A 27146-nucleotide genomic window follows, 5' to 3' on the forward strand; every position below is an offset into this window, starting at 1 on the left:
AGGGAATATTTATTCCTGAACGCTAATTTGCCGCACATCATCGTGCAATCTTAATTTATCTTAAATTAAATGCTTAGCAATAAAATATATAGAACTAATTTTACTAAAACTTTTAACAGGTAATATTTTTTCAACAGACTAATAATTGTTAGACGTTTAAAACTTTGAAGTAAAAAAAATGTTTATAATCACATTCACATTTTTTTAAATTGAATATAATATCAGTTCTATTCATCAGGGATGCTATAGATGTAACTTTTCTGATATGGATATGTGAATAATATTTTACCAGTTTCAGATACGGTTACGGAAACAAAATTATTTCAGATTAATTATCAGATTGGTTTGGATAGCTTCAATTATTTAGAAATTGTAAAAAAGATAATAATAAGGTACTAGTTTGATTTTATTTGTAGGCTATTATTTGGTATTAGATATAATCACAAGAAAACAAATAGCCTTAAAAACCAATTTTAGCTACTCTCTGTAAGTATAAAAACATGCAATTTTTTTATAATAAACAAATTTTTTATCGGATTCGGTTACGGTTTCAAATACATTTTTATTTCTGATATCCAATAGTTTTGGTTACGGTTACATAACTCCATAACATCTCTGCTATTTACTAACCTTGTAAATTACTTTTTCAGTTTTTGTATTTAAGTGATTGGTTTTATAAATAATTCAACTAAATTGGGAGCTTTCTATTATAAGTGGCAATAATTGATATGTCAGTTTAAAACAATTTTGCCAACATTATAGTAACTTACGTTTTTAAACATGAAGTAGTTAAGATATAAACTTTATTATAATATATACATTAATGGTTTGAAAAACAATTGATTAAAAAGGAAAATTGTAATATTTAAAAAATAACGTAACATATTTATTGAATTATGTTTTTTACTTTATTTAATGTTTTTATACAAATGTCAAATCTCAGCTGAGTTGCAGCATGTTATTCACGTGTTTTTTAAATTGTGATAAATACCAATAATCATAAATATAAGTAATTATAAACTAACTTTTAACTTTCATAATGACGTCAAATTCTTGTAAAGTTTGTGATGGGACAGATATGAATCTCGTTGATGGCTTCTACTACTGCGTTGAGTGTGGCACTCAAGATGTTAATGTAAGAGAAACTGTTGTGGAGCAAACAGTGCTAGCTGATGGTACCTTCGCACATACCACAGCTAAGAAGTTTACTACAGTCTCGCAAGAGAAACAAATAAATGAAAGTATGTAAAACTGTATTATTAATATAAATCCATCTATGAAATTAGCATGTTAAATATGAAATTGTTCGTCGTAAAACTAGCAATAATAATTGCTTAAACTTTAATTTGCATGAATATTTAAATACAAGCCACTACAATACTCAAAGGGCTAAGACTAAAGTAGGGAATGGAGACTTGTGGACATGTATCGGAGCCGAAAAATATTAATTCTTTTAAGGACCTTTATTATTTTTATTATTGTCCCCTCAGTACCCTCAGATCATACACTCCTTCAACTATTGTTGTTTGAGTTCAACATGTGAATAGGCATTTTCAAGACAACCTTGCTCCAATATCCTTGAGCTCTTGGTCTTCTACCAGGTACGATCTTCATCAAAATTTCATAATTAAAAGTTTAGAACAAGCTTAGCTTATATTTTCTGTATTAAAAAAACCGGTTGATATCCCTTGGTCACAAGATAAATTTATTCCGTGTATTGGTTATTTAATCAGATCTGTGACATACAATGACCCATTGATATTTTACTAGCTAGTGCAGGTAATAGTTTTATGACATATTTAGAAGAATATAAATAAGGTACAAAATTACTTTAATAACATCTTCATTAACTTTTCAGGTATTCCTAACAATATGTTATAATTATGAAATAATATATGAAAACAAAATTAGAAATAAAATAAACTTAATAATATTAGTTTTAAAGAAAGTTCTACTAGTGTTATCCTTTCTATTAAATATTAGGTGAACTAATTTAGTTATGTTATGAATATTTCGGCTGTCCAATAATCATTATTAGGTTTTTCCATTTAGAACTTTCCAGTAGCAGCTTAGAGTTAGGCAGTTGGCATAATATAGTCTGTGACTGAAGAAATTCCTGAATCCTTTAGTCCCATGCCTAATCTCCCTTTCGGACCATGATAGAAAACACACAGCAGTTAGCACCTGTTACAGAAACATGTGCACTTTTATATTTTCTTCTCATATTTTAATAATTGCGATCAGGGTAGATAGTCTCAACGACAAAAATAAATAAATAATAATAAATAAATTTTAATTAGTGTTACTTCCTCTTGCTGTCCTAATTCCCTGCATCTTGAGTTTAAAGAGTGATCAAAAAAACTGAGACATGAAGTATATTATTTTACCAAATAACTTGAGTTACGTAAACATACTGTGTCACAGTCAGGTATTATTTTCTACTGTGGCTACCATGGATATTCTTTCCGACATAATTGTTGACTCAATGTTCCAAAGGTCGTCTTCATACTAAAACTCTTCCAACATCTATTCTAAGACAAAGTAAGATTCGTCATTGAAGAGTATTTGTCTAGCATCCTCCCAGATTCGATGTGAGGTATCGTAATTAGACACACTTGATAAGCAGTGGTAAATAAAGATTTTGTCTCTGGGCCAGTATGTCTCGCATTACATCTTATATGTTTGCTGCTCACTGTCAGTTGTTGGACTTTCTACTGCTTAATGCTCTCATTGGTTTAGGTCGAAGTACGATTTCGTAGTACAGTGCTCAACATAAATCTTTCGACCCTTGTTATTTTATAGCAATCTTGCTCTACCCTCTCGTGTTCTTTTCAGTATAAATTACCGAACTGCAAATTTAGTTTTGGAGCTTCTTTCACGAGCGCTGCTGTAATGTGAATTAATATGCCGATATTATTGTAAATTAATTTAAATAAAAATACTAAGCGTACTTTCTTGTATGTTTTATTTATTTTAATTATTGTATTGAAATACATAACAAAGCCGAGAAAAACAAGTTAAACGCGGATGTTGGCAACACTCAACAATTTTTTTCTAATTCTGATTACGCAATCCCTTAGGTGCGAATACATAAACAGATATGCCAAGTACGTTATGAGAACATTGTAAATATTATTTCGCGTTTTATATATTACCCAACGTATGGCCTTAAGTGTAGTTGTAATATGTTTTGTGAATCGTTTCAGTGAGTCCAGAATGGAACAAGTGGCATGCTTACAACTTCATCTTAGCCGGGTTGACAGAGGAATTGTTGAACTTGGGAGCTGAACCAAGCGTGAAGACGGCCATATTATGGATTTGGACAAAATACATTAAAATGTTTCAAGTGAACGAAGTTGACAAGTGAGCTTAAATATTTTCTTGAATGTGTATTATATTGCGAACCTTGAAGAGTGGTCGACTACTTCCAAAACGTCTTGAAAAAGCATTTGAATTATCACCGATGATATTGCATTCGAAAACTTGGTGCGGAACTGATTGTTCGCTAGACTTAGTAAAATCAGAGGAACTTTTGTAAAAGGGAATGATATCCTTGTCTTTTCTGGAGATAAACTGAAACAGCGAGATAAACCCATCGTCGATGATAAAGAAATAGTCAACCCGCATTTAAACTCTGTTTTTCAAAATAAATGTGGAGCAGCCAATCCGTTTGTTAGTGGTCTTACTATCTCGATGACGACTATTACATTTTATACAGTAACATGATGGTCACCTCTTTGTCGAGATGAGTACCACAGTAGGAGTTTGACTGTCCTCTCTCTTAATTTTATACTTTTATCCTCGCGAATAATTACGATGAAGAGTTTAATTTATATGGGAGCTCTGCGCTGAGGCACAACACCCATGTGAAAAGCCCTGCGAGGGTATATATTTTTGTTGATCTGCCCTTGCTAGGGCTGGTATATTATATGCTTGCTAGTACCAGCTTTTGATAATTTGTTATACAATATTTTCTCATTTGAATGAGTTTGGCTCGATGTCCGCAAATGATTCGTAGTAATTCTGATAATATCTTAAATAATCAACCATATTTAAAGGTCTTTTTATGAAAATCCATATAGCTATTAGAATAGTGAATGCTTTATTTGAATGCAGCAAGGCATCGTAAGCATTAATTTCGGCGGTAGCCACCAACTCTCTAATTATAATTCATCTCGTGATTAGCGGTGGCGGAAATTAAACATTAAGAAAATCTGGATGTTGATGAAAATCAGTTAAACGAACCACCAGTCCGTATTGGTGCGACCCTGCAGTAGTTTTAATTTATTAACATACCTTTATTTTCCAGAAACAAAAGTCAACTTGATAATGAAAGTTTCAATGAAACAATACATTCTGATGGAGAAGAGAAAGTTGATGATGCAAATACAGATGACTCTGATAATGAAAACGACAAATCTTCAATGTCCACAACTTCACGCAATAAAAAAAATAAAACAGACAAATTTCGACGTGACATTAAAATCGTGACGAAAGGAACATTACTAACATTAATATATTTAGCATTAAATTTAGATAGAAGTGAGATCCAGCTATCTCATCTGCTTAGGTTCATAAAAGAGGGTAGGTTGAGCTTGTATAATTGTACAAAATATGTGCCAGACGAAATAAACACGAAATCTATTCCACATTGGAAGAACTTTATCCTTTGTCAAAATGATTATACTCCAAAGATTATTCGTACATTAGCAATGACATTCTTCAAACGTCTCGATCTAGGTGTCCCTCTCGTACCAGATTTAAATAAAATGATTGGTAACTATGTTAAGGAATTATGTTTACCGTGCGAATTTAAAACTTTAGTAATATCACTAATGAATCTCATGCCATGTGACTTTTTAAAACTGGATACTCGGGCTAAGCAAACCCTAGTACGCATACCAGATTACGAAGGTGTTTGTATGTCTTATATCCTAATAGCTCTGAAATTGTGCTTCGGTTTGGATGCTCAATATGAATTAAAAATATCAGATCAAGTTGATAGAATCAATTATGAAAAGAATTATTCAAAGTCTTACAAACTCGGCTCATATTCAGACTCAACAGAAAGATTGTTCTCATTTCAAGATTGGTATCAGTTTTTATTGTTTAGAAAAACAATATTGTGTAAATATTACTTACCGATGGCAAGATTATACAAACTGCCAGTTGATGATTGTGTATTAATGGAACATTTGAATGAAAGGAAAACAAGGACGATAAAGCTAAGTGATAATGTGACAATGGACATCATAAATAAGATCACAGTCGAGAAAACTGTTTCGGCTATTCCTAAAAAGGAATTCCCCGCTACTCTAACTCCTATGTCTACATATACGGAAATTATATTACAATATTTACAAGATCCGGACTTAAGATTACTTCTCAGTGAAGACTTCACTCAATATTCTCTCAAATATGCCATAATTGATTTAAAATTTCCTGAAGAATATGACGATGTAGATAACATGATTCAGGGTGTTAGTGAAATAAATAAATGTATAAACCCTTTTATAATTGGAACCCTAAAATCATCCAAAGGGAACACTACAATGGTATTTGTTAGGAATTGTGAAAATAAACATTGGCTGAAAACTAAACCACCTACATCTGATCATGTTACAAAAGAAATTGAAAATAAAATTAGCAGTGATAAAGAAAGTGATCATGGATACGATTCTAATATAGAATCCACACCCGTTGAAAGTGATGACACAATGAGTGATGACTCAAAAGAAAATATTAAGATGAAAGAAGAAAAGGACTTTGAACCGATAGACGAAGAAGATGATGGAGTATGTATATTTGATGATGATTTTAGAGACATGGATAATTTTCATAAAGAAAAAAAGGACAATACATTCGAAGATTCGAAAAACACTGCCGAATTTCAAAATGATTTTCAAGATACTAAACTAGACTTTAACAACAGATTAAGTGAATCAGGTTCTATGAACTCAGAAGACAATTATAATCCAAATACATTCGACAGGAATTCGACTATAGAAACATTAATAGAAATGGCCTGCAGAAAATATAAAATACCACGGCCAAAGGAAAAACTGGCAAGGAAGCGAAAGAACAACTATGAAAACCAAGAGGCTGGTGAAACTAAAAATAAAAGAAAAAAAATTGACGGACCAACGGCTCAAAGTGAATCGATGGGTTCCGTTAAAGAAATAATGGTAGGGTACTATAAAAGCTTAGAAAGTGACTTATTAGAAAAAGTACCAGAGCATCAGCAATCTGTCATACATAATCAGGAATTCGTAAATAATGAAACTTTTGAAAATGATCACTGTGATTTTGAAGATACTAAAATGGAAACTTGCATTAGTAAAATAGAAGATAACTATTTCAATGACCAAAAATGCTATGATATAAATTCATCAGTTATAAGTAGCATTCATCCAAATACTACAATAAATAATACAATATCAGATCTCGAAGACGAAACTACAGAAGATGTAATTACAAAAACGATAAGTAATCCCAAATTCGACGATTCCACTCACGATGTTGAACAATTATACTTGAAATTGAATGAAGACATAGAATTTAATTGTAATATCAACTTTGAGGCAGATTTAGAACTTGACAAGATAATTGATAAGACAATAGAGAACTATCCAAACATTGAATCTGAGCAAAATAAAATTGAACTTATAAACAGTGATAGTGATTCTGAAGATGATATTCCTTTAAGTGAAATTGCAAATGAAAAATTATCATGTATGGCAAAAAATAGTAGAATGCATATTAAGCGTGAAAATCTTGTTAGTAACCTGGATATAGAAAAGTTCAATTACTGGATGAGACATTACAAGTCACGAGCCGTTACCCGTAGCCTGGATATGAGTGAAAAATTTGATATTGAAATTATGGAAAACTGTCCAAAAAGTTTTGTCTTTGTGATACGCGAATGCGCTGCGATTTTAGATTGTACGACATTTATTCTTTATAAATGCATGCAGAATTTAGAAGAAACATTATTAAGATACTCTGATTCATAGACCACCTTGTGTTATATTATTACTTCTCTACAGACATGCTGTCCGTGCCTTTGTTATTTTAAAATTATTATTTTATTGCCGTTGCCTGTTAAATGTTAAGTCCAGGGTCTTAGACTGGGTCTTGGGGATACCACTATATGGTCTTAGATGCAGGAACTTTATTACTTTACTGGATGAGTATATGCCTCCATAAGATGCATTAAGAATGAACATTTATATTTAATATACTTTTTTTTTTAATCTCGGAATCTTGCATATGAATATCTATCAGTATTAATGTATGTGATTAAAAGCTTTTTTGAAAATAGTCATATCTATTACATATATTGATGCTATGTTATGTAAATAGTGAAAAGAAACATTGGTTAATATATTCTTTTAGCTGTATTTAGCTTTTAGTGTAATATTGATAGACAAATTGACCTAACACACAATTTTACTGTTGATGTAAATAAATTTAGTATATTTTTTTGTAGGATGTTTACTAAATATAAAAAGCTTGTTTAATATTAATTTATTTTTTACATATGACGTTGTGCCTTGGTTGTTGTATTGTGCACAGTTCCTATAAGTATTTATTTAATTTGCCTTTTGAAATACACGTTTGAAACAAGTGTTTGAAAAAATATATTTGTTTATAAAAATTTACCTTTTGACTTTTATTTATCTGGTGTTTTGTGTCTATTTTCTAAGTTGTTTAGATGTTCTCCGAGTATTTGTATGTATGATTGTGCCCTCTTCACAACTTTTTCCAATTTGCATATGGACCATATGAGCCGAGATGTTATGTCCCTTGTGCCTGTAGTTACACTGATTAACACACCTTTTGCGTCGGAAACCCATAGTACATGTTGCTCATTGACGGTAAAATATGACGTAACTGGGAACATACTCTAATCTAATCGGCTTTCCTCATTATTTATTTATTAAATGCATATGTTTTTATGTCAGGTTTGTGATTAGACATAACTTGGATCGTGGACCCAACTTTTTAGTATTTTATATTTTATAAAAATAATAAAACCTCTTAAATAACAATATATATATTTCAGAGTTTTGTAAATGAAGGTATTCTTATTTTAAATAAGTTAAATGTCATTTTCGCATTATTGTTGTTGTAGCGCCAAAGGATAGCATTGTTCAATCAAATATGCTGGGAAAAAACTTAATTAATATATTGCGTAGAAGTAGAACAACAGTTCAACCATTTCACGTGCCCAAAAGAAATTTTGCTCAAGTTGGTATAGTTATATGCACTCCTCCTAGGGTTCCGTGTTCGTACGGGGTAAGTGAAAATATCACAAAAGCTAAAATCTTAAATATAAAAAAATGAGTAGTTTGTTTTGCTATGTAAACTAAAACGAATATATAAGTATACCATACAGCCAGTTTATGGTCTTGCTAAGATTTAGAACTTTTAAAAAGTAAGAGGGACGGGCACCAGGTGATATTTTCTTAATTTTAGGTCCGTACGTCCTATTTCTAAAAATAGTTGAGGTCTTTAACGTGAAATTAGTTTTTTTTTAACTTTAAACAGATATTTTTTTGTCTTCATTAAGCTATTATGTTATTATAATAAAATAATCATTTTTTTACAGGAGAAAGTATTACATATATTGTTTATGTACTGCGTCTGGTTTTTACCAATGGCGTATTTTCTTACTCAGCTTAAAGTGTGGAGGAGGGAATATGTGCAATCGAATTAAAAAATAAACAGATATTTTGAAATAAATGTTTTAATTAGACTGTGCGTTTCCTTATTTATCAATTTTTTATTGAATTTTAAGGCCATTAGACAGTTTTTGCTTTGTTTATTAAGCTAAAATTTGAAAATTTGCTGGTAACTGCCAATACTATTGTTATACTTCAAGATCTGAAAGCGACGATACTTTTCAAAAAATATATTTGTAAACTCACTGATGTGGTCCTGTGGTGTCGTTGATAATACATCACCTTAGCTCGTAACAAGTCAAGGATTTTTTTTATTGATAGATCCATCAATATTTGCCTGTATAATACAATACCCAAGCCTTATTAATTTTGACAACTTCAAGTTTGACAATTGACAGTAGATTTTGTAATTTGACATTTTAGTAGCGGTATTTCATATTTGTTTACTAATTTAAAAAGTAAATGGTTATAAAGAAATTTAGAAACTAAAATGAAGGAATCTAAACAAACTCAGACTCCTATAGAAGATTTAGCAGAATTACGAAGTTATTTTGCGAGTCATAATGTTGTGCGGGAGTATATAGCCCATAGCTCCAAAGTACATTCTGTTGGCTGGTCTTGCGATGGTAGAAGATTAGCTTCGGGTTCTTTTGATAAAAGTGTCGCGATTTTTAACTTGGAGAGAAATAGACTAGTAAGTAATGTAACAATTCTTTTTACATGCAAACTATTTGAGGTTATGTAGTTAAATATGAAATGATATCCCATACCATACTTATTTTAATGACTAACAATTTTCCTTAGTATTTAGCTTAAAATAATTAGATCTTTATTGTCCAGCAAAATGGTATTAGAGAGGGAGATTTAACTACTGAGTGTATTGGTATTACTAAATTAAAAATATTTTAATACATTACTGTAGAATGAGTTCCATCCTTATCATTCCACCCATCGAACAATAATTATGGGCTGTATCATAATTACTCAATAATAATTGACATTAATATGACCTATGATTAGGTATTTTTCATTGTTATTCTATAAATAAATAGTGCTAATGAAGTACTTAAAATAGTGAGCAAAGACAGTTAAACTGTTAAATAATGACTATTATAAACAAAATGAACATAGGAAAAAGAATTATTAATATATATAATAGAATACAGAAAATAGATCTGTACATATATTGATCTTATTATTAAAAATGCCACAGGAGTCATCTTATATGTGCGTCATAAACAAATCCATGTGTGTATGAAATGGATTTATTCACAAAATCCAAGACTGATGTTTTGCATATTCGTTGTATGAAAGAATGTTATTTCAAATTACAGGCACAAGATTTTATATTCAAAGGACATACTGGTTCAGTTGATCAACTGTGCTGGCATGCCTCACATCCTGATTTATTGAGTACGGCCAGTGGAGACAAGTCAGTGCGAATATGGGACACTCGGTAAGTGAAATCATAAAAATAGACATCACAGTTACAAGTTAATTTTGTGCAGAACAAGCGAGTGCCTGGTATTCTGCAGCCATCTATTATCCATTATAACCTGCACTAAATATCTATAAATTATAAATATTGATCAAGCAGTAAAAAATGTATATTGTCATATTTAATAATGTCAGTTTTAATCCTATATAATTACAGATCACATAAATGCGCAGCAGCAATTTCAACAAAGGGAGAAAACATAAATATAGCATGGTCGCCAAGTGGAGCCACGATTGCTGTCGGGAACAAGGAGGACCTTGTGTCATTTATAGATGCTCGCAATTACAAAGTGGTTAGATATTAACTTTTTTTTTATATATTTTACTGTTTAGTTCTAGATACAACATATGTATCTTTCATTGACTGTAAAACAATGATTAGTCTAAACCAGTGAGTCTACAAAATTTCTCAGAGTAGCTCTTTATGCAAGGAAAAGATTCTTGAAAGCTTTTTAATCATAAAATAACAAAAAATCGTAAACTGAATCTGTATTCTGGCAACCCCAGGATGGAATTCATCTGGAGAGAGTTCAGGTGCATAATGCCTGTTCTCCGTTGACAAATCCGATGGATATATGTAATGTTTGTTTAGAACAAAATTTGTAAAACATTACTGTTTTTATGTTTGTTTTCTTTGGTATGGCAAAAATCTCTGCAAGCATCGTGTAGCTGAGCATTAAATTAATTTGTGGCTCTGTTTCAGGTTGTTGAAGAGCAGTTCAATTTTGAAGTAAACGAAATCTCATGGAACAGCACATCAGATCTCTTTTTCTTGACTAATGGACTGGGCTGCGTCCATATTCTCACGTAAGTAGGAGTGTTTGCTATTCATAGTAAATAATAATGCCTCTCGTGAGGATCCTGCAATACGAGCTGTGGTTCTCTCGCCAGCTACCCGGGCCTGGAGCTGCAGACGGTGCTGAAGGCGCACCCCGGCACGTGTATCTGCATCGAGCACGACCCCACGGGCCGGTACTTCGCCACGGGCTCCGCTGACGCGCTCGTGTCCCTGTGGGATGTTAACGAGCTTGCCTGTCTCAGGGTCTTCTCCAGGTGATTTATTGTACAAATATATTCGCACGTAAATAAACTCTCACACATGCATACGTGTACACACACACTCGCGACAGACACAAAAACGATACAGATCTTCAAAATTCAATTCTTTTAACTCTTTTTAAATATTTATAATTCTTGTATTTTATTATAGATACATTTTGATACATTTTGTTACATATTCTTTACTATAGATATATATCTTCATTTCCTATGTAAGCTTAAGTGTTCGCTCGTCGGAATTGGGATGTTTTTTGTTTTAGAAACCTCTATTATAGGGTCTGTTCTCATGTAGCTCTTCCCTAAAGCCGGCCCTAATTATCTGTGTTCCTAAAATATTCGACATTTTTTTTAGACTTGAATGGCCGGTGCGCACTCTGTCGTTTAGTTTTGACGGAAGACTCCTGGCTTCAGCGAGTGAAGATCACATTATTGATATTGGTGATACTGAAACAGGTCGGTACTTAAAGTATTATATAGATAAGAAAGTTTTATGCACCACAAAAGTGGTTTAGTGAATTTGGAGCTTTAAAAAACTAAATTCTCAGTAACATTGATCACTTTGATAGAATCAGCGATGATCATTTTTAAGATTGACGTTTAATAAAGTTCCGTTAAAACGACGATTCAAAAGTGCTTGTAAATGCCTACTAGAATAAAGTATATTTTGATTTGATATATCCATAAAATATTCATAACTTGCTGATTTGATTTGATATGAATTTTATTACATTATTGCTTCGAACAAGGTGTGATATTGGGAATTATTACTTAGGTAATAACCTAATTATTATTACCTAAGTAATAATTCCCTTTCTGTAACCGACACCGTGCATGCATAATTTCTTGATGATCGGTTAGGTAGTGGAGACGAAAAAGCCTTATAATAGTGTTGCATATCGATTGTCTAGTTAAGATGTTAACGATAGTATCGATAGCTCCCTATGAGAAATACTATGATACTAATAAACCATTACTTTTAACCCAAATTATCGATAGTATTGATGAAAACGATACGGTATTATCGATATCCTGAATAGTTTTCGAGGTTAACTGTCGATAGTTCTGCAACACAGCCTTATAATGAAAGTCACTTTGACCTTTATAATATTTTTAGGATGTCTATGAATGTTGTCTATTGGAAAATTATATTGCCGTAAATATAAAAATATCATCTTTGTAATTTGTGGCAAATTTACCTTTAGTCATTGGCTTAATGAACGACAAAACTGTTATTGGAACATTTTAATTAAAATTAAGTAGTTAAGCGGAATTTTTTGGCACCATTACACTGGCTTCTAAACTAGGAGTATATTCAAGCCCCATTCACAATGAATATATATATTTATTTTTAATATATATTGCTGTATTTTGTATAATATAATATTATTATATAATTCTTTATGGGATTGTATATCGTCCGAGCTCTGTTTTTAACGTACGAATTTGTAACCGGTAGTTGGTACCCGCAAGACAGGCTTGCTTAGTGGGCCACTGGAAGTTTTGTGACTATGTTAATTTTTCATGCCAATTTTTTTTTATAGTGTTGTATTATAAATAAAGATATATTAATCAAGAACTGTTTGTAGTGCAGCGAATAGGACTTATTAGCAAATCACAGATAGCCACTAGAAAAAAATCACCGTAATTATAAATTACTTTCACAGGAGAAAAAGTAGCAGAAATACCGGTACAAGCAGCCACGTTCACAGTAGCTTGGCATCCATCCAGATACTTAGTGGCATTCGCTTGTGAAGACAAGGAGCCCCCGGAGAGGAAACGGGACGCCGGCAACGTCAAGTTGTGGGGTCTCGGCAGTAGTTAGTGTTAGTGGTTATAAATGTGAATTGATTTAAGTGAATTAAACTTTCTCGTCTGAGATGACTTTTAATGATTTATGCAAATAGTCCAAGAAAGTTAGACTCGATACATTGCCTTGAAATTTGTTTGAGTCTGAGCTTGAGTGAAATTAAATTTTTCGTCTTGCAAGGGCTTATTAGTCTAAGTATTGTCGCTCTTTTCCCGCCTAACTACTACCAAGAGAAATGTATAAGAACGGAACGGAATGTCAGGGGGAATTAATGTAATTAGTAATTACTAATTTACAAATGGCTGATCACGGTGAAAAAACATATACACTATTCCACCTTTAACAGGAAAAAAGCCACATAAACAACATTTGATAGGAAATGATGTGATATCATTGGTCGAGAGCTTGATTAGTCAATTGATATTCACTATGGATTTGCGAAAAAATGGCATTTTGAACGTTAGCGAAACTGCTATCGGAATTTGAGAGAAGTAAAGTGTAACAGTGTTGTATTATGAATAAAGATATATTAATCATAAACTTACTAGTACACAATATAGCCGACTCAATAGCAAGCCGCATGAAATACGCAAATCTAGGGTTTGTTTATCTTTTTTCCCACTTCTATCAGAATAGGCTATATGTGTGCAACAATATACATATGTTATCAATATGTTTCAAGTATTACTATTTTTTACGTATTCTCCACAATATACATAAATTGGTCGGAGTTATCTATCGCTATTGTAAACTTCAATCACTCAACGCAGGAAGGAATTATTAAGATATTTTGTTCAGGTACCTTTTGATTCTATTTTCATTGGACAAAAGTGTTGAATTTTATTGAATAGCTTTTTGGTGGTCGAATAATCGGAATTAAGTTCACTTCAAACTAATATAATATATAGAAATATATTATTTTCTAAGAGCAATTTATTTTCATAAACAAAATGTAAGTGAAATTGAATGAATTTAAAAAAAATGAATCTTCACTGTTGTTTATCTTTAAAATGTCTAATTTAAGTAAAAATAAAGATTTATTTTTCATCTCAAGTTTTATTCCATCTACAATTTACACATTTTTATATAAAAACCGTACGAGAAGAAATTAAAAGTAAAAATAAAAAAATAATGTTCTTATTTGCATTGTAAGTTTTATTTTGTCAATTCGTTATATATATATGTATGTATATATTTCAAATTAATATTCAAAATTCGCACTTTTCATTACAATAACCCGTTACAAATTACACTCTCAACCATTTGTTTAACTTTCGTCATTAAAAATGTATTTAAATATCACAACGTATCACCAAGTTTCCACTTGTAATCTGTTATTTCGCTCCATTTTATTTAACATTTCTTTAGCTTGCGCTAATCCAATGTTGCCACTCTTATTAAATACATCATCTATGAACGCGTCACGGACGTTATCCGGCATATTCTTGGCATTGCCAGATATAAAAATAAAAGCTCCCAATTCATTTATAAGTTGCCATAACAAGTTTCTATTTTCGGCTATTTTGTGTTGAACGTAACTGCAAAAAAAGTTTAAATAAGTCATTCATTCTTATAGATTATTTAGTTGTCATACGTTGAAATATCTACTTGATCTAAAGTCTAGACGAATCAGTCTCTATTGAAGGAATGGGGCCCTCTCATCACCAGTCTAACCAAGTAAATCAGATGGTTCGGTTGATCTAATGATCTTTGAATACTACATATTTACTAACATTATCTACTACTACATATTTAACTGTAAATTATTTACCAATATAACAATTTGAAATGAGGTAGAAATTATTCCACAATATATATTTTTACCTTTTTTTCCAAATATTACACAGACTTAGCTAACGTTTTTACTTTACTTACATCTTATTCTCCTGATCTCTTGAGAAGGCGCAATACAAAGTCAGTTTCCTATCTTCGACCATTTTTTCTAATTCTTCCCGACAATGGAAGTCCTTGTTTTTGTATCTGCAGCCGAAGAAAAGGTGCATCGTGTCTTTATTAGCCGTTCCTTGGATTATCTTCTCTTGTAACAAACTCCTGAAAGGAGCCAGTCCAGTGCCGGGCCCTATAAATATATGAGGAACATTCTGGAAGGTAAATTATGGAATTAGAATTTAAAAGTCAAGTTAAATTAAATTTTTAAATATATTTGAGTAATATTTGTTTCATTTTAACTACATTTTTTGGCACCATTATCTGATATGATTAAATAAATTGTATTTTTTATTTAAACAGTAAATAAAGACCTCATACCCCGAGTTTTGTTCTTAAATCCTTATATTGAAATTGTCCTAATATTATAGAAAATGTAAATAGAAAAATACAGACAGAAGTCCTGCCTTAAAAGCATATGTGCAATATAAGAAAAAACTTAAACAATGAATCCTCATGCAACAGTGATATCAGGTCTTTTATGAATAGATTTGAAAAAAGCGTGTCTGTAGACTCATTTTCCTTAAGCGAGCGGTATAATACGTAGATCATAACTTACCACATCCGTTGGAAACTTGAACGTGCCTTTCTTAATCCAGCCATAGACTTTATCTCCTACATGGAGACTTTTCAGCCAGTTCGAAGCTAAACCCAGTCTCGCTTTTTTTAATTTGCTATAATATTTAACCACGACAATCAGTAGTTCTATCTTCCTACCCTCAGACGCGAGACCACTGCTCGCTATGGAGAACGACCTGGGTTTTATCGTCGAGAATAATTCGAATATTATTTCTATTGTAAGCTTCGCGGCTGATTTGTGAAAATCGTGAAGAACCTGTACAATAAATTATCTAAAATTAACTTTTTAATGGCTTTAAATAAAGCTATTTTTAATGTTAAAAGTTCAGAGCCCCCTTATGGAAGTGTCATGTAGGTGCTGATATAAAGAGAACTGTCTCGAATAATCTAACAATAGTAAGAACTAACTTCAAGGACAGTCCTTCTGGGCCTTCTACAGTAATTCAACCAGTCTTCCTGACCCTCAGCCGAGCTGAGTTCAATACATTTGTCTCTTTCTAATTTATCTTCAGAAATCAGGGCAAGCAGAGAGAAGACATATTGTGTTGGATACGCCTTCAGGTCCCAGTACTGTTCTGCTATTTCGTATAGTGTGAGAGGCTCTTTAAGGAAATCCGGAACTGGCATGTCTGAAAATACGAACCAGCTGTGAAAATAATGTTAGCAATGTATAAAGCAGTGCAAACTCAGACATCGTTAGTGCGCACGCGCAATGCTGTCCGTGTATGTAAGTGTGTAAATATACATTTCTGATGTTTATATGTACCTAACATCAGTGGTGCATTGATGATAAAAAGAATAACTAAAATTTCTTTCGGTGTCAATATCTGCCTCATATTCAAGTATATTATAATAAAAAAACATTTTGGTACATATTTAGTATATAGTCAAGTCAAAATATACTAAATACGACCATTAAAAAAAGGATTCTGATAAATAAAACAAAAGTTTAATTTAGAAAACATTTATTCCTCTTCCTGCCAGCCATCCTCATTGCTCAAAAATCTTCTTTTAGCAGCTGTGTTCATGTATGGACGAAGAGCCCATTCAGTGTTGGCTGCGTCCAATGCTTCCAGGGTGCCGAGCTTGATTTCATACAACTTCATTTGGAACCTCGGGCCTATTTCTGTTAATTCTATATCTTTACCGGCCTGAAAATATAAAAGAATATAATATTCGCTGGTAGAAAATACTACATACTTGCGTACCTATATTGCGTAAATTATCCAGTTAGGGAACCGATTTTTTTTTAAATTGTTTTTCTTAGTTTAAGCAACAGTGGCATATCTTTTTATCTCTATCGACGCCTCGCCATCGCCATGACATACATGGCAATTTGAAATAAGTTTGACTAACTATTGCAAATTATATAAATATGTATGCTCAGTGCACACACACCTAAACACATACATATGCATACTCTATTCCAATCTACACCTAAACACATACATATGTATAAATTCTATCGCAATACAAAGTGTATTGTTGTGTTCGGACTTAAAAGGTGAGTGAGCTAGTGTAACTTATAGGCACAAGGGACATAACATCTCAGTGGTGAGAGTGGTGGTCCCGAGACTGGTGGTACATCAGCGATGAAAGGAAAGTTTGATAAATTTTATGGCAAAAATGTCTATGCACTGTGGTGACTACTTACCTACTCAGGTAAAAAAACAAGTTAATAAATTTATTATTGATATGTTAAACATGACTTTTAAAAGGGCATTTAATAAAATAACATAAATAAAAATCAGTATACCTTTCTGTATGTATGTTGTCTGAAACATATGTAATCATCATTGTTCGCAAATGTGATCACTCTCTTGGATTCGGCCTTCGGAACGGGAAACAGATATTTCAAAATACTCATTGTTCTTAAACCTATGGGTAAGACGTAGTATTTATATTAATATTTACATATTATGTATTGAATAAAATAGAATTATATTGGGACACCCAGTTGGATGATGATCTATGATGTGTTCAAAAATTTAATATACAAGTTTGAGAATAATTAAATAAAAAAGTACAAAATTGTTATTAAAATTCTGTGTGAATTGAAAGAATAACAAAAAATAAGCTAAAACAATATTATATATAACCATATATAAGAGAAAGACAGTGAATAGATGAGATGAGAGGGAAAAGTTAATGCAATCAAATAAATCATGTAAATACCGTTCAGAGTGTCAATTCTGAACTCAGGACTTCATGGACTTATTTATTTACTCACCTAGATCAGTTTTGAAGTTGTGGAATATGAGGTGCGGGTATTGTTCGCTCATCGGTCCGATGTCCGGTATATCGTGTCTCATCACCACGCCGGACAGAGTGAACGACGCCGTTGGACCGTACGGCAAGTGGCAGATTACCTGAAATTAATATATAGCGAAGAATTATTATTATTTACTACGCAAGAAAATGAACGGCTGAAATATATTTTTAAATGTGACGTAATTCTAATGAAGTTAATTAATAGTCCGTGAGTGTTGGTTTGTGTTGTGACATGTGGCTCGCTTTCATCTGACACACTTTTCCTTTATCACAGAGAATAAGATGAATTATAAACACAAATTATGTGAATAATTCAATGCACATTTTTAATAAAAAAAATATAGAATATTTGATCAACGGACTGCTATAAAATGACTATACGAACTGTGCTAATATTATAGCAGTTAACTAACTGTTACTTATTTCTGTGGATTTATATGATCATAATGAATATATATTTGACATCAATGATTTGACATTTGATAGAAAAAGATGTGCTAAAGCCATTAATTTTTATACTTATTTTAATATAATTAGAAAATGAATTAAAGCCATTAGCTTACCAAACTGTCTGGCACACCTCTAGTCTCGTGTACAATGATGAAGTCGGTGACATCGTTCGCCCGACACGCGTGAATCAGCTGCGACATTTCATAACCGCCACGGTTCATACGTTGACTGTTCGGAAATATCAGTCTGAAAAAAAGTGATATTTTTATTACTTACTTTATTTATTAACTCATGTAGTCTGTATTACAATCACTCGATTGTAATAAAGACCGATTGCTTTTCCTACTTCACACTCTGGAGTCTCTCTTCAGTCTTAAGAGTCCAGATTCTTAAGACAGAAATTCTTATCAACTTTTATAGTGGCCCAATCCTGGGTTTGAATCAAGGAAATAAGCCTAGGATTAGATCAACATAGCTATCATTATTTGTAGGGATTTAGGTGAGGGTGCTCACATAGATGATGGTGCAATATTTTAAATTACTATGTTCCATTCTGGATGGATAAGCACTACTGAATTTAAATGTCTACTTTGTTTTTTTAATTCATCTTTTGTATGGTGGTAAAGGAAATTCTGCCATATGATCCATCATCCCAAATATGAAGCTCCAGTCCTACTTCTTAAATGGAAAGACCTTGGGGAGCCTTAGTCCAGAAGTGTGATATTTACAGGCTGTTCCAAAAATGCCTATCGATAGGCATAGATATACTAATATTATAAATGTGTCTGCTGTCTGTTCTTTCACAGACAAACTAATGAACTGAATTTGATGAAATTTGATAAGAAGAGAGTCCAAGGAGGGACATAGGGTACTTTTTATACCTAACACCTGACGACTAACCCCTGAAGGGCTAGCGAAGCCAAGGGAGACAGAAACAGACTTATTTAGTACTATTGCTTAGTATTGATTATTTATGGCCTCCTACCTGAGTTCCTTCACAAACATCTTCAGCCTAGCACTTGGCTCTCTGGATGTTGTTATCATGATCTTAGGGTCATCAACACCCGCAAATCTGTACTCATCATCTTGTGAGTTGAGTGTGTTTGCTCCACCACTGATACCACCAATTACTGCTGCTCTTTCTGGACCTGATAAATGGATCAAAAAATTTTTTTTATACAATACAATATACTATACACCATAATTTATTCAAAATAATGTAATGTATTCTTGTTAAATATATCTTCAAATTAATGTTTTAAGATAGTTACTTCTACCTTTTATTTAAGAAAAGATTTACGTGCACTGTGCACAGCCTGTACACAACCGGACCAAAAACTCAGAACACAATGAAAATTCTTATTAAAGCCTTTAAATTACTCAGACATATACTCATATACAACATACTCAGACTTATTTACGAAGACCTTTAAATTTAGTTGGTGTTGGTTCTACACAAGCAATCAGTGTTTTCATCATGAGCATATTTATTATTCAATATGAAACTCTTACCGTAATCAAAACTATTTAATTGTAATTTACCTTTATCCTCATATTCTAGTCTTTTCTGCAAAGCGAGCGCTTCTTTACGTAAATCACCATGTATAGGAATGTTTTCTTCCAAACTTTTTTTCAACTGATCCTTTTTCGCTTGGATACTCTTTTGCTTATCTTCCACTGATTTCCTATATAAGTATTCTCGGCGCAAACGCGCCTGCCGTCGTAACATATCGGTTTTAAGTTGTTAAGGTAAGTTTTAAAATATAATTTATTTCATCACATGGGACTTGGTTGGAAGCGTTGTTTGTAAATGACACTGACGTTTCAATTGTCAATTTCCGCGGCACGTGTGTTTTGACAGATTGCGTTTTGATATTGCTTTGAAAATTATGTTCGAAATGATTAATTATATTAATAGAACGTGTATGGACTTCATGTTAATAATTCTAATGTAAATAAATATTTATATGTTGAAAAATTAACAATAATATGATATGATGAGGCTTTAAAAGACTGACAGCTAGTTTGTAAACTATAATAGGTTTTTTATTAGAATATAATTGTTATTTTTATTTAATAAATTATATAAATTTTCTTCATTTAAAAATAATAATTAAAATAAAATTTTGTGTTATCATATTAAATTTCCATATAATATTTGGTAGAAACTTTTGTAATAATCCAATAGTTAAGATAAGTCATAAGAATAATGCACATGCAATACACAATTCTATATTAATTTTCCATATATAAAATTGTTTTAAAAATATTGGGGTAAAAACATAACACACATATTTAAGATAACAAATCTCGGTGAGATGATATTTAAAAAAACTGATTTACAGATTTTTATGTTATCTACCACTTACCGTCATGACATTCTTCAACTAAGAGGTGATAATGCGGTTTTATATCTATATTGTGCGTATGAAATATATCAAAGAGGTCATCGACATCCTCTTTACAATTTCGTGGTCTTATATTAAAAACATCACCTGGATTATATTCAATTCTGTCGTTTGTAGTTTTAAGAATAATTAGTCTTACATCCTAAAACAAAACAATTATAGAATTAACAAGAATTCATCAAATATCAGTTGTTTTTTTAATGAATAATTTTTAAAAAATAATCCGTTTTCTTATCTATGGCCCCTTGTAATTGATTTATTTTTCTTACCTGAAAATGTGTTTCATCTGTTGTTCTTTTATTTTCTTCTAATTCAAAATAAGTTGCATCATGGAAATGGTCCTTATGACCTTTCGCATAATAAATATCTTTATTAAGGCTGGTTTCGTCGGAGCACTCAGATTTTTTCAATATAGAAACTTTCCATCTTGGTATGAAGGAGGTTTTGAGGGTGTCAGTTTTTAAATTTGGAAAATGAGCTCTCATTGTTGCAAAAAAGTCTTTAAGCCATGGAATCATGACGGCATCATGTCCTAAGTCATGTTGGTAGTCACATAAAGCTAAAACAAGTAACTTATGGATTTAAAAAGTGTATTTTAAAACATGAATATATATTATTTTATAGTTGTATATCATTTGATATATTTTAATTGTAATTTGTATTTTTAATACTAAAAAGTTTAATATATCAGTTCATCTACATAGTTATATTTTTTATGCTATCAACATTTAAATAATGAAATTTTATGTTTGACTTTTATACTTATAGAATATATAGTGTAAATTCATCACAAGACATATTAATATACAATAAAACCTCCTGTATGAATATAACCTGCCTCTATGCCATTTATTTTGTGTTAAATATGTCCTTGTGATGTTAAGAGGCATTTTCTGTAATCAGTAATATCTTACCTATATCCAAGAGAGGTTTAGCACCGAGCTGTATCAGTCGTTTATGAAGTTTTTTTCCCACGAAATTAAACTTAGAATATGACGAGTCCCCCAAGCCGAGAACACCGAACTTAAGTTTCATTAAAGAATTTGAAGGGAGATTTTTTCGGAGGAGTAACTTCCAGAACTTTCTCATATTATCCGGTTCGTCTCCTTGACCGGTTGTTGCACAAACAAATAGCACGAATTCCTCATGAATTAAACGAGATATTGGATAATCATCCATGGCCTGTACAGGCCCCTTGAAGCCTAATATCTTTGTTGTACGCCATATTCGTTCGGCAACTTCTTGCGCGGTAAAAGTTTGACTTCCATATAAAACTACAAGTCTACCTATGTCGTTCATTGTGTAAAATAATTTAAAATTTACTTTTAAAAGAACATAAATGACAAGTGTACCAACGTCAAGTAACAGTTTGACGTTAAGTTTGACAATGTTGACAATTGCGTTATGGTACAATCACTACAGTTGTTAAACTTATGATATAATATTAAAATATTATCTATAAAGAAAAGAATTATTACAGCTCTTATGTTCGTTTAACTAAATGTGGCAAAACCCTAAACGGATATCGTCATATGATGTCTTATATGTTTTTACATGCCTGATATAAATAATTTATTTAAAATAAAATAGTTTTAGACTGTTGTCTGTAAAATGAAAAGCTATGAGCAGGCTCGATGGTGTATAAGATCGCGGACGGCGTTATTACAATGATACTACATCAGCGAGCTTTATTCATACTCAGAATTTTTATTGGTCTAAGCACCTTTTATTTCGCGGGAAAACCGTATTAAGCGTTTCCCCCACGTGAAGTAGGGGTTAATTTGGGGCTCGCCGGTGCCCAAGGTGACTAGTACACTGAAATACCCACTAAAAAACCAGTTGTACTCTCTCCGTCTCTTAAGCGGGGCCATGGGTTTGCTTTCGCATGCTACTTTGACGATTGGTCTGAGCACTTATACCGACAGTAACAAAAGCATTTCTTAAACCTATATTACAAACTAAGATTTATATTAATTGTGTATCAGGCGGTAAAAATAATTTATATACGTATGTAAAGTTTATGTGTCATTGTAAATGTTTTTTATAAGAAATAAGTTCTTTAGGGCTATTTAATTGTTTGCGCTTTACGAACCTAAGTCAATTTTTTTTATTTAACATAATAATGTAATGTAAAGAGTAAAAGTTTCGAACATTCTTGGACCTAGGCCATTTCTCCTTTTTAGGAGTTAATTTGTATCGTAGACCAACCGAACATATAGGCACTTAAGTCTGGATCTTAGATGTATCTCAAACGATTCTTCAAATTCAACACCAGCGCAGGTTGTTTTTTTTTTGATTATCTTTTTTAACAGACATATGAAACAGTGTTGACGCTATATTATTTATTCAGATTCACCTACTCTTGTAAATAGTTTAATTCTCAAGATACAACATATTAATGCTTAGCAGTTCAATAACTGTCATTCTTAATTAATTTTAGATATATTATATTTATAATTGATTTTAATTGAAATTACCTTTCATTGGTAAATCTTTTAGATGGTCTTGTTCCCTAAATGTTAAAAATGCAATTTAAGAAAAAAAATTGTCCCATCTAATTGGCCGCCCCAAGCTCAGGCTTACTCTGACTGCTAATAAATCAGGCACTGGCTATTGTCTATGAGCTCATCAATTATTCATACAAATATATATATATATGTAAACAAAAAAATGTATTTTTCTTTAATTTGAATTCCGCGCATAAACCGTCATCGAACGCGCAGTGACATGACAACTAAATTTTGTTAGCCATGAAAAATATTACCTAGAATCAATCTCGTGATTGTGAAAAGTAAAGTATAAAGTATCTTGTGATTAGGAACAGACATTGTTAATAAATAAACATTAAATGTCGTTTCTCTTTTTACAGGTGCGTAAATTTTATTTTTGTAAAATAATGCGTAGGTAAATACAAACTTTTATTTTATTTTTTATTATTGTAAAATTAAACAAATAAATCTCTTTTTACAGAGAAACTCAATTGTGTTTCATTAACTGTGTCGTCCTAATAAAAAGAATACCAGAAAAAATCTTATATATATACTAGTTTTTAATGTAACAACTAAGTTCATTTAGACGCTTTCTAGGATTATCTTGTAAAACCGCATAGATTGCAATCCAAAATACTGAATTTTAAGCTTGTTCTACAAGGAACTCAGTATTACTGAGTAATAAAGTAATTCAATTTTTTTTCACAAAGTTTTTTATTAATAGTCTATATATCTTCAAACATCCATAATAATAATATATGTATAGAGAAGCAACAATCTATATCAAAGTCGTTAAAACATAAAGAAAAATATAATCCGATACAACGGGGTAATACTGCTAGCATTCTTGTCACCATTCCATGAGTTTCTGATTTGTACAGTTGCTTTTGTTCATTTTGCTTTTTATCTATAAACTAGAAATGGCAGTATTTTTACGGAAAAGCTAATTAACCTGTAGAAGACAATATTTATAGAGTAGACAAGGTGACTAATTAATACAGTTAAAACTTTATACAAAGTTTGCATATAATTTATCAAACATTAAACAATTTTGAAAATCGAAAATCTGTAGAAGATAACATGATACGAAACAAAACATTAAATTTTATTATAAATGATAACATATTAAAATTAACATTTTCATTAACATTTAATAGCAATGAAAACATTTTTTATGCCAAGCGCAATAATTAAAAACACAGATAAAAAATTTGGGCTTCAACATCAACCCCTTTTCACCCCTAGATAGTCTCGTTCAATAAAATTGTGTGTGTATCTCTATTGCTCTTGTGCAGATACATTTTCCCATCTCGCTTTAAATTGGCGCACGGCAGTCTCGCGGTCCGTGTTGGCGGGCCTAGTCGCCCCAAACGAAAAAACGCGGGAAACAGTTGAGTGTTTAATAAATCATTTTCTAGCGTTCACGGAAATACTATAAAAATGTAAGTAAATATATTAATAAATGTATAGCCTCTTGATTATCATAATAAGGTAATTTATAATATTCTAAAATCTTAACAGTTTTGTTACCTTTGACATATTTTTTTCTTAAAGGTCAGTGGGATATAAGTATACGACAATAAAGTTTACCGGAATTTAATATGTTTAAATTTTTATAATTAATTAAAATCATCTTTAGAAATCTCTCTCAGAACTTAAAAAAGAAGTCTCTATCGTTATAAATTAGCAAATACTTTTAATTTAACATTATAAATATATCGATAAATATTTTAGTAAGGACTGTGAAACATGAATAAATTGCTATATAATATTTTATTACTTTTTATCTGTAATTTGAGAGGTTAATAATTATTTATTGATAGTTTATAATATAGTGGCATACGTATTTCGTACCTACGCCGATAAAATATCTTTGATAAACAAAATATCATTATGGGTAACTGGAATCAGGCAAAAATATTAACTCTACATTAAACATTAACTTAAGTGTACATTTTATATATTCTTAGAGTAAGTTCTTAACGGCTTTTATTTTGTTTTTTATTTTATAGTCTTAATTTGGAGTACCTATGTAAGATTTTTTTTGAAGAATTTTAATTTATAAAAATAATATATTCGAAAAAGGTTACATAGCTTTAAGTTTAACGGTAAGTCGAATGACGCAAAACTTAGCGTACTATAGTATGCGTGTGACGTCATACTATTTTTATTCAATATATATGTATGTTGTGAATATTATCTAGAAACATTAAAATAAAATTGTAAAAGACTTAATAACATTATAAATTACGGATAGCCGAATAAATTGTACCTTTTACATTTTTTAAATGCTCAATATAAAGAGCAAATTATTAACGTTTTACATAAATATGATTAATTTATAATTAGGAATAAAGATAACTACACAGAATATTAAACTGTGGAAAATATTTTCACGAATTATTTACTCTGTGACATGTAATTTAAAGAATGATTCTGCCCACGTGGTATCGATCCGCCTAAGATGAGGCTGGAAGAGACGCCTACTCGAAACCCTTATTACAGCTCCTAGCTAATGTCATCGATTGTCATTTTATTATGTTTCTGTACAATTATGTATTGACATGATTTGGAGTATAATAAAGAAATAAAAAATATTTTTTTATTTATTTCCAACAAAGCATATTAAAGATTTATTAAGTAAACAGCGTGTACAGATTAAATAAAAAATCAAATAGACAATATAGCAGACGACTTTATATTTAAAAAAAAAAATAACGACTATTAAAGATGGAATGGACGACCGAGTACGGATTAACCTCCATCAAGCGTACGAGGAATCGATCCATCTCGACTCTGCATTGAACCAGTGACCCAGTACACGTAATTCTGACCTTTAGTTCAAACTATTTCTAGTTTTTTAACGCTCTAAAAAAACTGGTTTTTTATCAAAATATTATGTTTTGATACAAATACGGAAATGTTGATTTATTTTAACTTATGAATGACGTTTGGTTGTTTTGAAATAATTTAGACTGAAGGAGATTATTTATCTTTACACGTAAAGATAAATATTTACCGGATATTCAAATTCAAAATTCTTTATTCAAATTAGCATTACACTCACGTACTTATTAATTCTCAAATTTAAAACAGCCACCAGTTCAGAAATGAAAATATATATACCCTGACCAGAGAAGAGTCGGCCGAAAACCCTCACCGATGTTTTTTTTACAAATCTCGTAGTATTTTTTTTCTAATATAACAAAGAAATAGGAGGCGATCGTTTCATTCCCAATATGTGCAATCCATGATATTAAACATTGTGATAAATTTGTCATTGGAGGGATTTGGCGCTGCTAGCTGAAATACCTAGTTTAGCTACAAATACTTCATTTGTTTAATGACGATATTGTTTTTTTCCTAAATTATTTTGTAAACTTGTAAACATTTCTTGGTCAATATTTTTTTAAATATATTTGCACAAACCTTGTCTTCGACCATGTACGCTATATTAGTTTTAAAAAAAAAACGCCAACTGTCACACACCGAAGTCCTGTTTATCTTATATAAATAAATAATTTAAAACGCTGTTGGTTAATTATTATTTATTACTAGTTCTGAATCGCGCATGTAAGATTTTCTAATGACAACATATAAATAAATCATTACCTTAATTTTTGCCGAGTAAAGTCAGACCACGGTCGTATTATATATATATAACGGAGAGCCGGCAAGATTGTTTGGTTCGGGGTCACCATCTTTGTCATTCATATTGACGAAATAATACAACAAATCGATAGCTGGATTATCGTATATTGTTTTTTACAATATTTCATAGGCCGCGACAACATCAGTCATATCCTTCTTGACAACTGACATTCCATGTTTTTTTAACGTGACAAAGAGCGATCGACCTCAATGGCCATCCAAAATCAAATCTCAAAACTGAGAGATTACAATCAAAGTATATAATTATCTGACGCTGCGACATATATATTAATTAATGAATTAT

The 27146-nt window shown here is 31.4% G+C and overlaps 5 protein-coding genes and 1 long non-coding RNA gene across 6 annotated transcripts in view; 4 read left to right on the plus strand and 2 right to left on the minus strand.

The window, feature by feature from the left end:
• The first annotated feature begins 757 nt into the window (after nucleotides 1-757).
• Nucleotides 758-7136, plus strand: LOC113396016 (uncharacterized). Its single transcript, XM_026633786.2, has 3 exons — nucleotides 758-1241; nucleotides 3207-3363; nucleotides 4310-7136. The coding sequence occupies exons 1-3, from the start codon at nucleotides 1040-1042 to the stop codon at nucleotides 7011-7013; spliced, it is 3063 nt and encodes a 1020-aa protein (XP_026489571.2). The 5' UTR covers nucleotides 758-1039; the 3' UTR covers nucleotides 7014-7136.
• Nucleotides 7137-8073: 937 nt separating this feature from the next.
• Nucleotides 8074-8758, plus strand: LOC135194117 (uncharacterized). Its single transcript, XR_010309657.1, has 2 exons — nucleotides 8074-8298; nucleotides 8612-8758. It is a non-coding gene; the product is annotated as an uncharacterized LOC135194117 (long non-coding RNA).
• Nucleotides 8759-9091: 333 nt separating this feature from the next.
• LOC113396017 (THO complex subunit 3) lies at nucleotides 9092-13116 on the plus strand. Its single transcript, XM_026633787.2, has 7 exons — nucleotides 9092-9378; nucleotides 10019-10140; nucleotides 10339-10474; nucleotides 10885-10988; nucleotides 11073-11234; nucleotides 11593-11693; nucleotides 12905-13116. The coding sequence occupies exons 1-7, from the start codon at nucleotides 9175-9177 to the stop codon at nucleotides 13060-13062; spliced, it is 987 nt and encodes a 328-aa protein (XP_026489572.1). The 5' UTR covers nucleotides 9092-9174; the 3' UTR covers nucleotides 13063-13116.
• A 1185-nt stretch (nucleotides 13117-14301) lies between these two features.
• LOC113396021 (NADPH-dependent diflavin oxidoreductase 1) lies at nucleotides 14302-22067 on the minus strand. The gene is made up of 7 exons (XM_026633791.2): nucleotides 21617-22067; nucleotides 20972-21261; nucleotides 20664-20844; nucleotides 15982-16202; nucleotides 15554-15829; nucleotides 14923-15149; nucleotides 14302-14585 (listed from the first exon to the last, which is right to left on the minus strand). Exons 1-7 carry the CDS (start codon nucleotides 21999-22001, stop codon nucleotides 14357-14359), a joined length of 1809 nt encoding a protein of 602 aa, XP_026489576.2. The 5' UTR covers nucleotides 22002-22067; the 3' UTR covers nucleotides 14302-14356.
• LOC113396022 (U3 small nucleolar ribonucleoprotein protein IMP4) lies at nucleotides 16522-20121 on the minus strand. Its single transcript, XM_026633792.2, has 6 exons — nucleotides 19837-20121; nucleotides 19280-19442; nucleotides 18408-18540; nucleotides 17804-17942; nucleotides 17330-17451; nucleotides 16522-16724 (listed from the first exon to the last, which is right to left on the minus strand). The coding sequence occupies exons 1-6, from the start codon at nucleotides 20021-20023 to the stop codon at nucleotides 16539-16541; spliced, it is 930 nt and encodes a 309-aa protein (XP_026489577.1). The 5' UTR covers nucleotides 20024-20121; the 3' UTR covers nucleotides 16522-16538.
• Nucleotides 22068-24476: 2409 nt separating the features above from the next.
• LOC113396026 (large neutral amino acids transporter small subunit 1) overlaps nucleotides 24477-27146 on the plus strand; it is a 40467-nt gene continuing 37797 nt past the window's right edge. Inside the window, exon 1 of the mRNA XM_026633795.2 lies at nucleotides 24477-24633. Within this exon, the coding sequence (XP_026489580.1) occupies nucleotides 24632-24633 (2 nt within the window). The 5' untranslated portion in view covers nucleotides 24477-24631. The remainder of the gene's footprint in view (nucleotides 24634-27146) is intronic.

The sequence above is a fragment of the Vanessa tameamea genome, chromosome 24 (genome assembly GCF_037043105.1).
Source record: "Vanessa tameamea isolate UH-Manoa-2023 chromosome 24, ilVanTame1 primary haplotype, whole genome shotgun sequence".
Lineage (NCBI taxonomy): Eukaryota > Metazoa > Arthropoda > Insecta > Lepidoptera > Nymphalidae > Vanessa > Vanessa tameamea.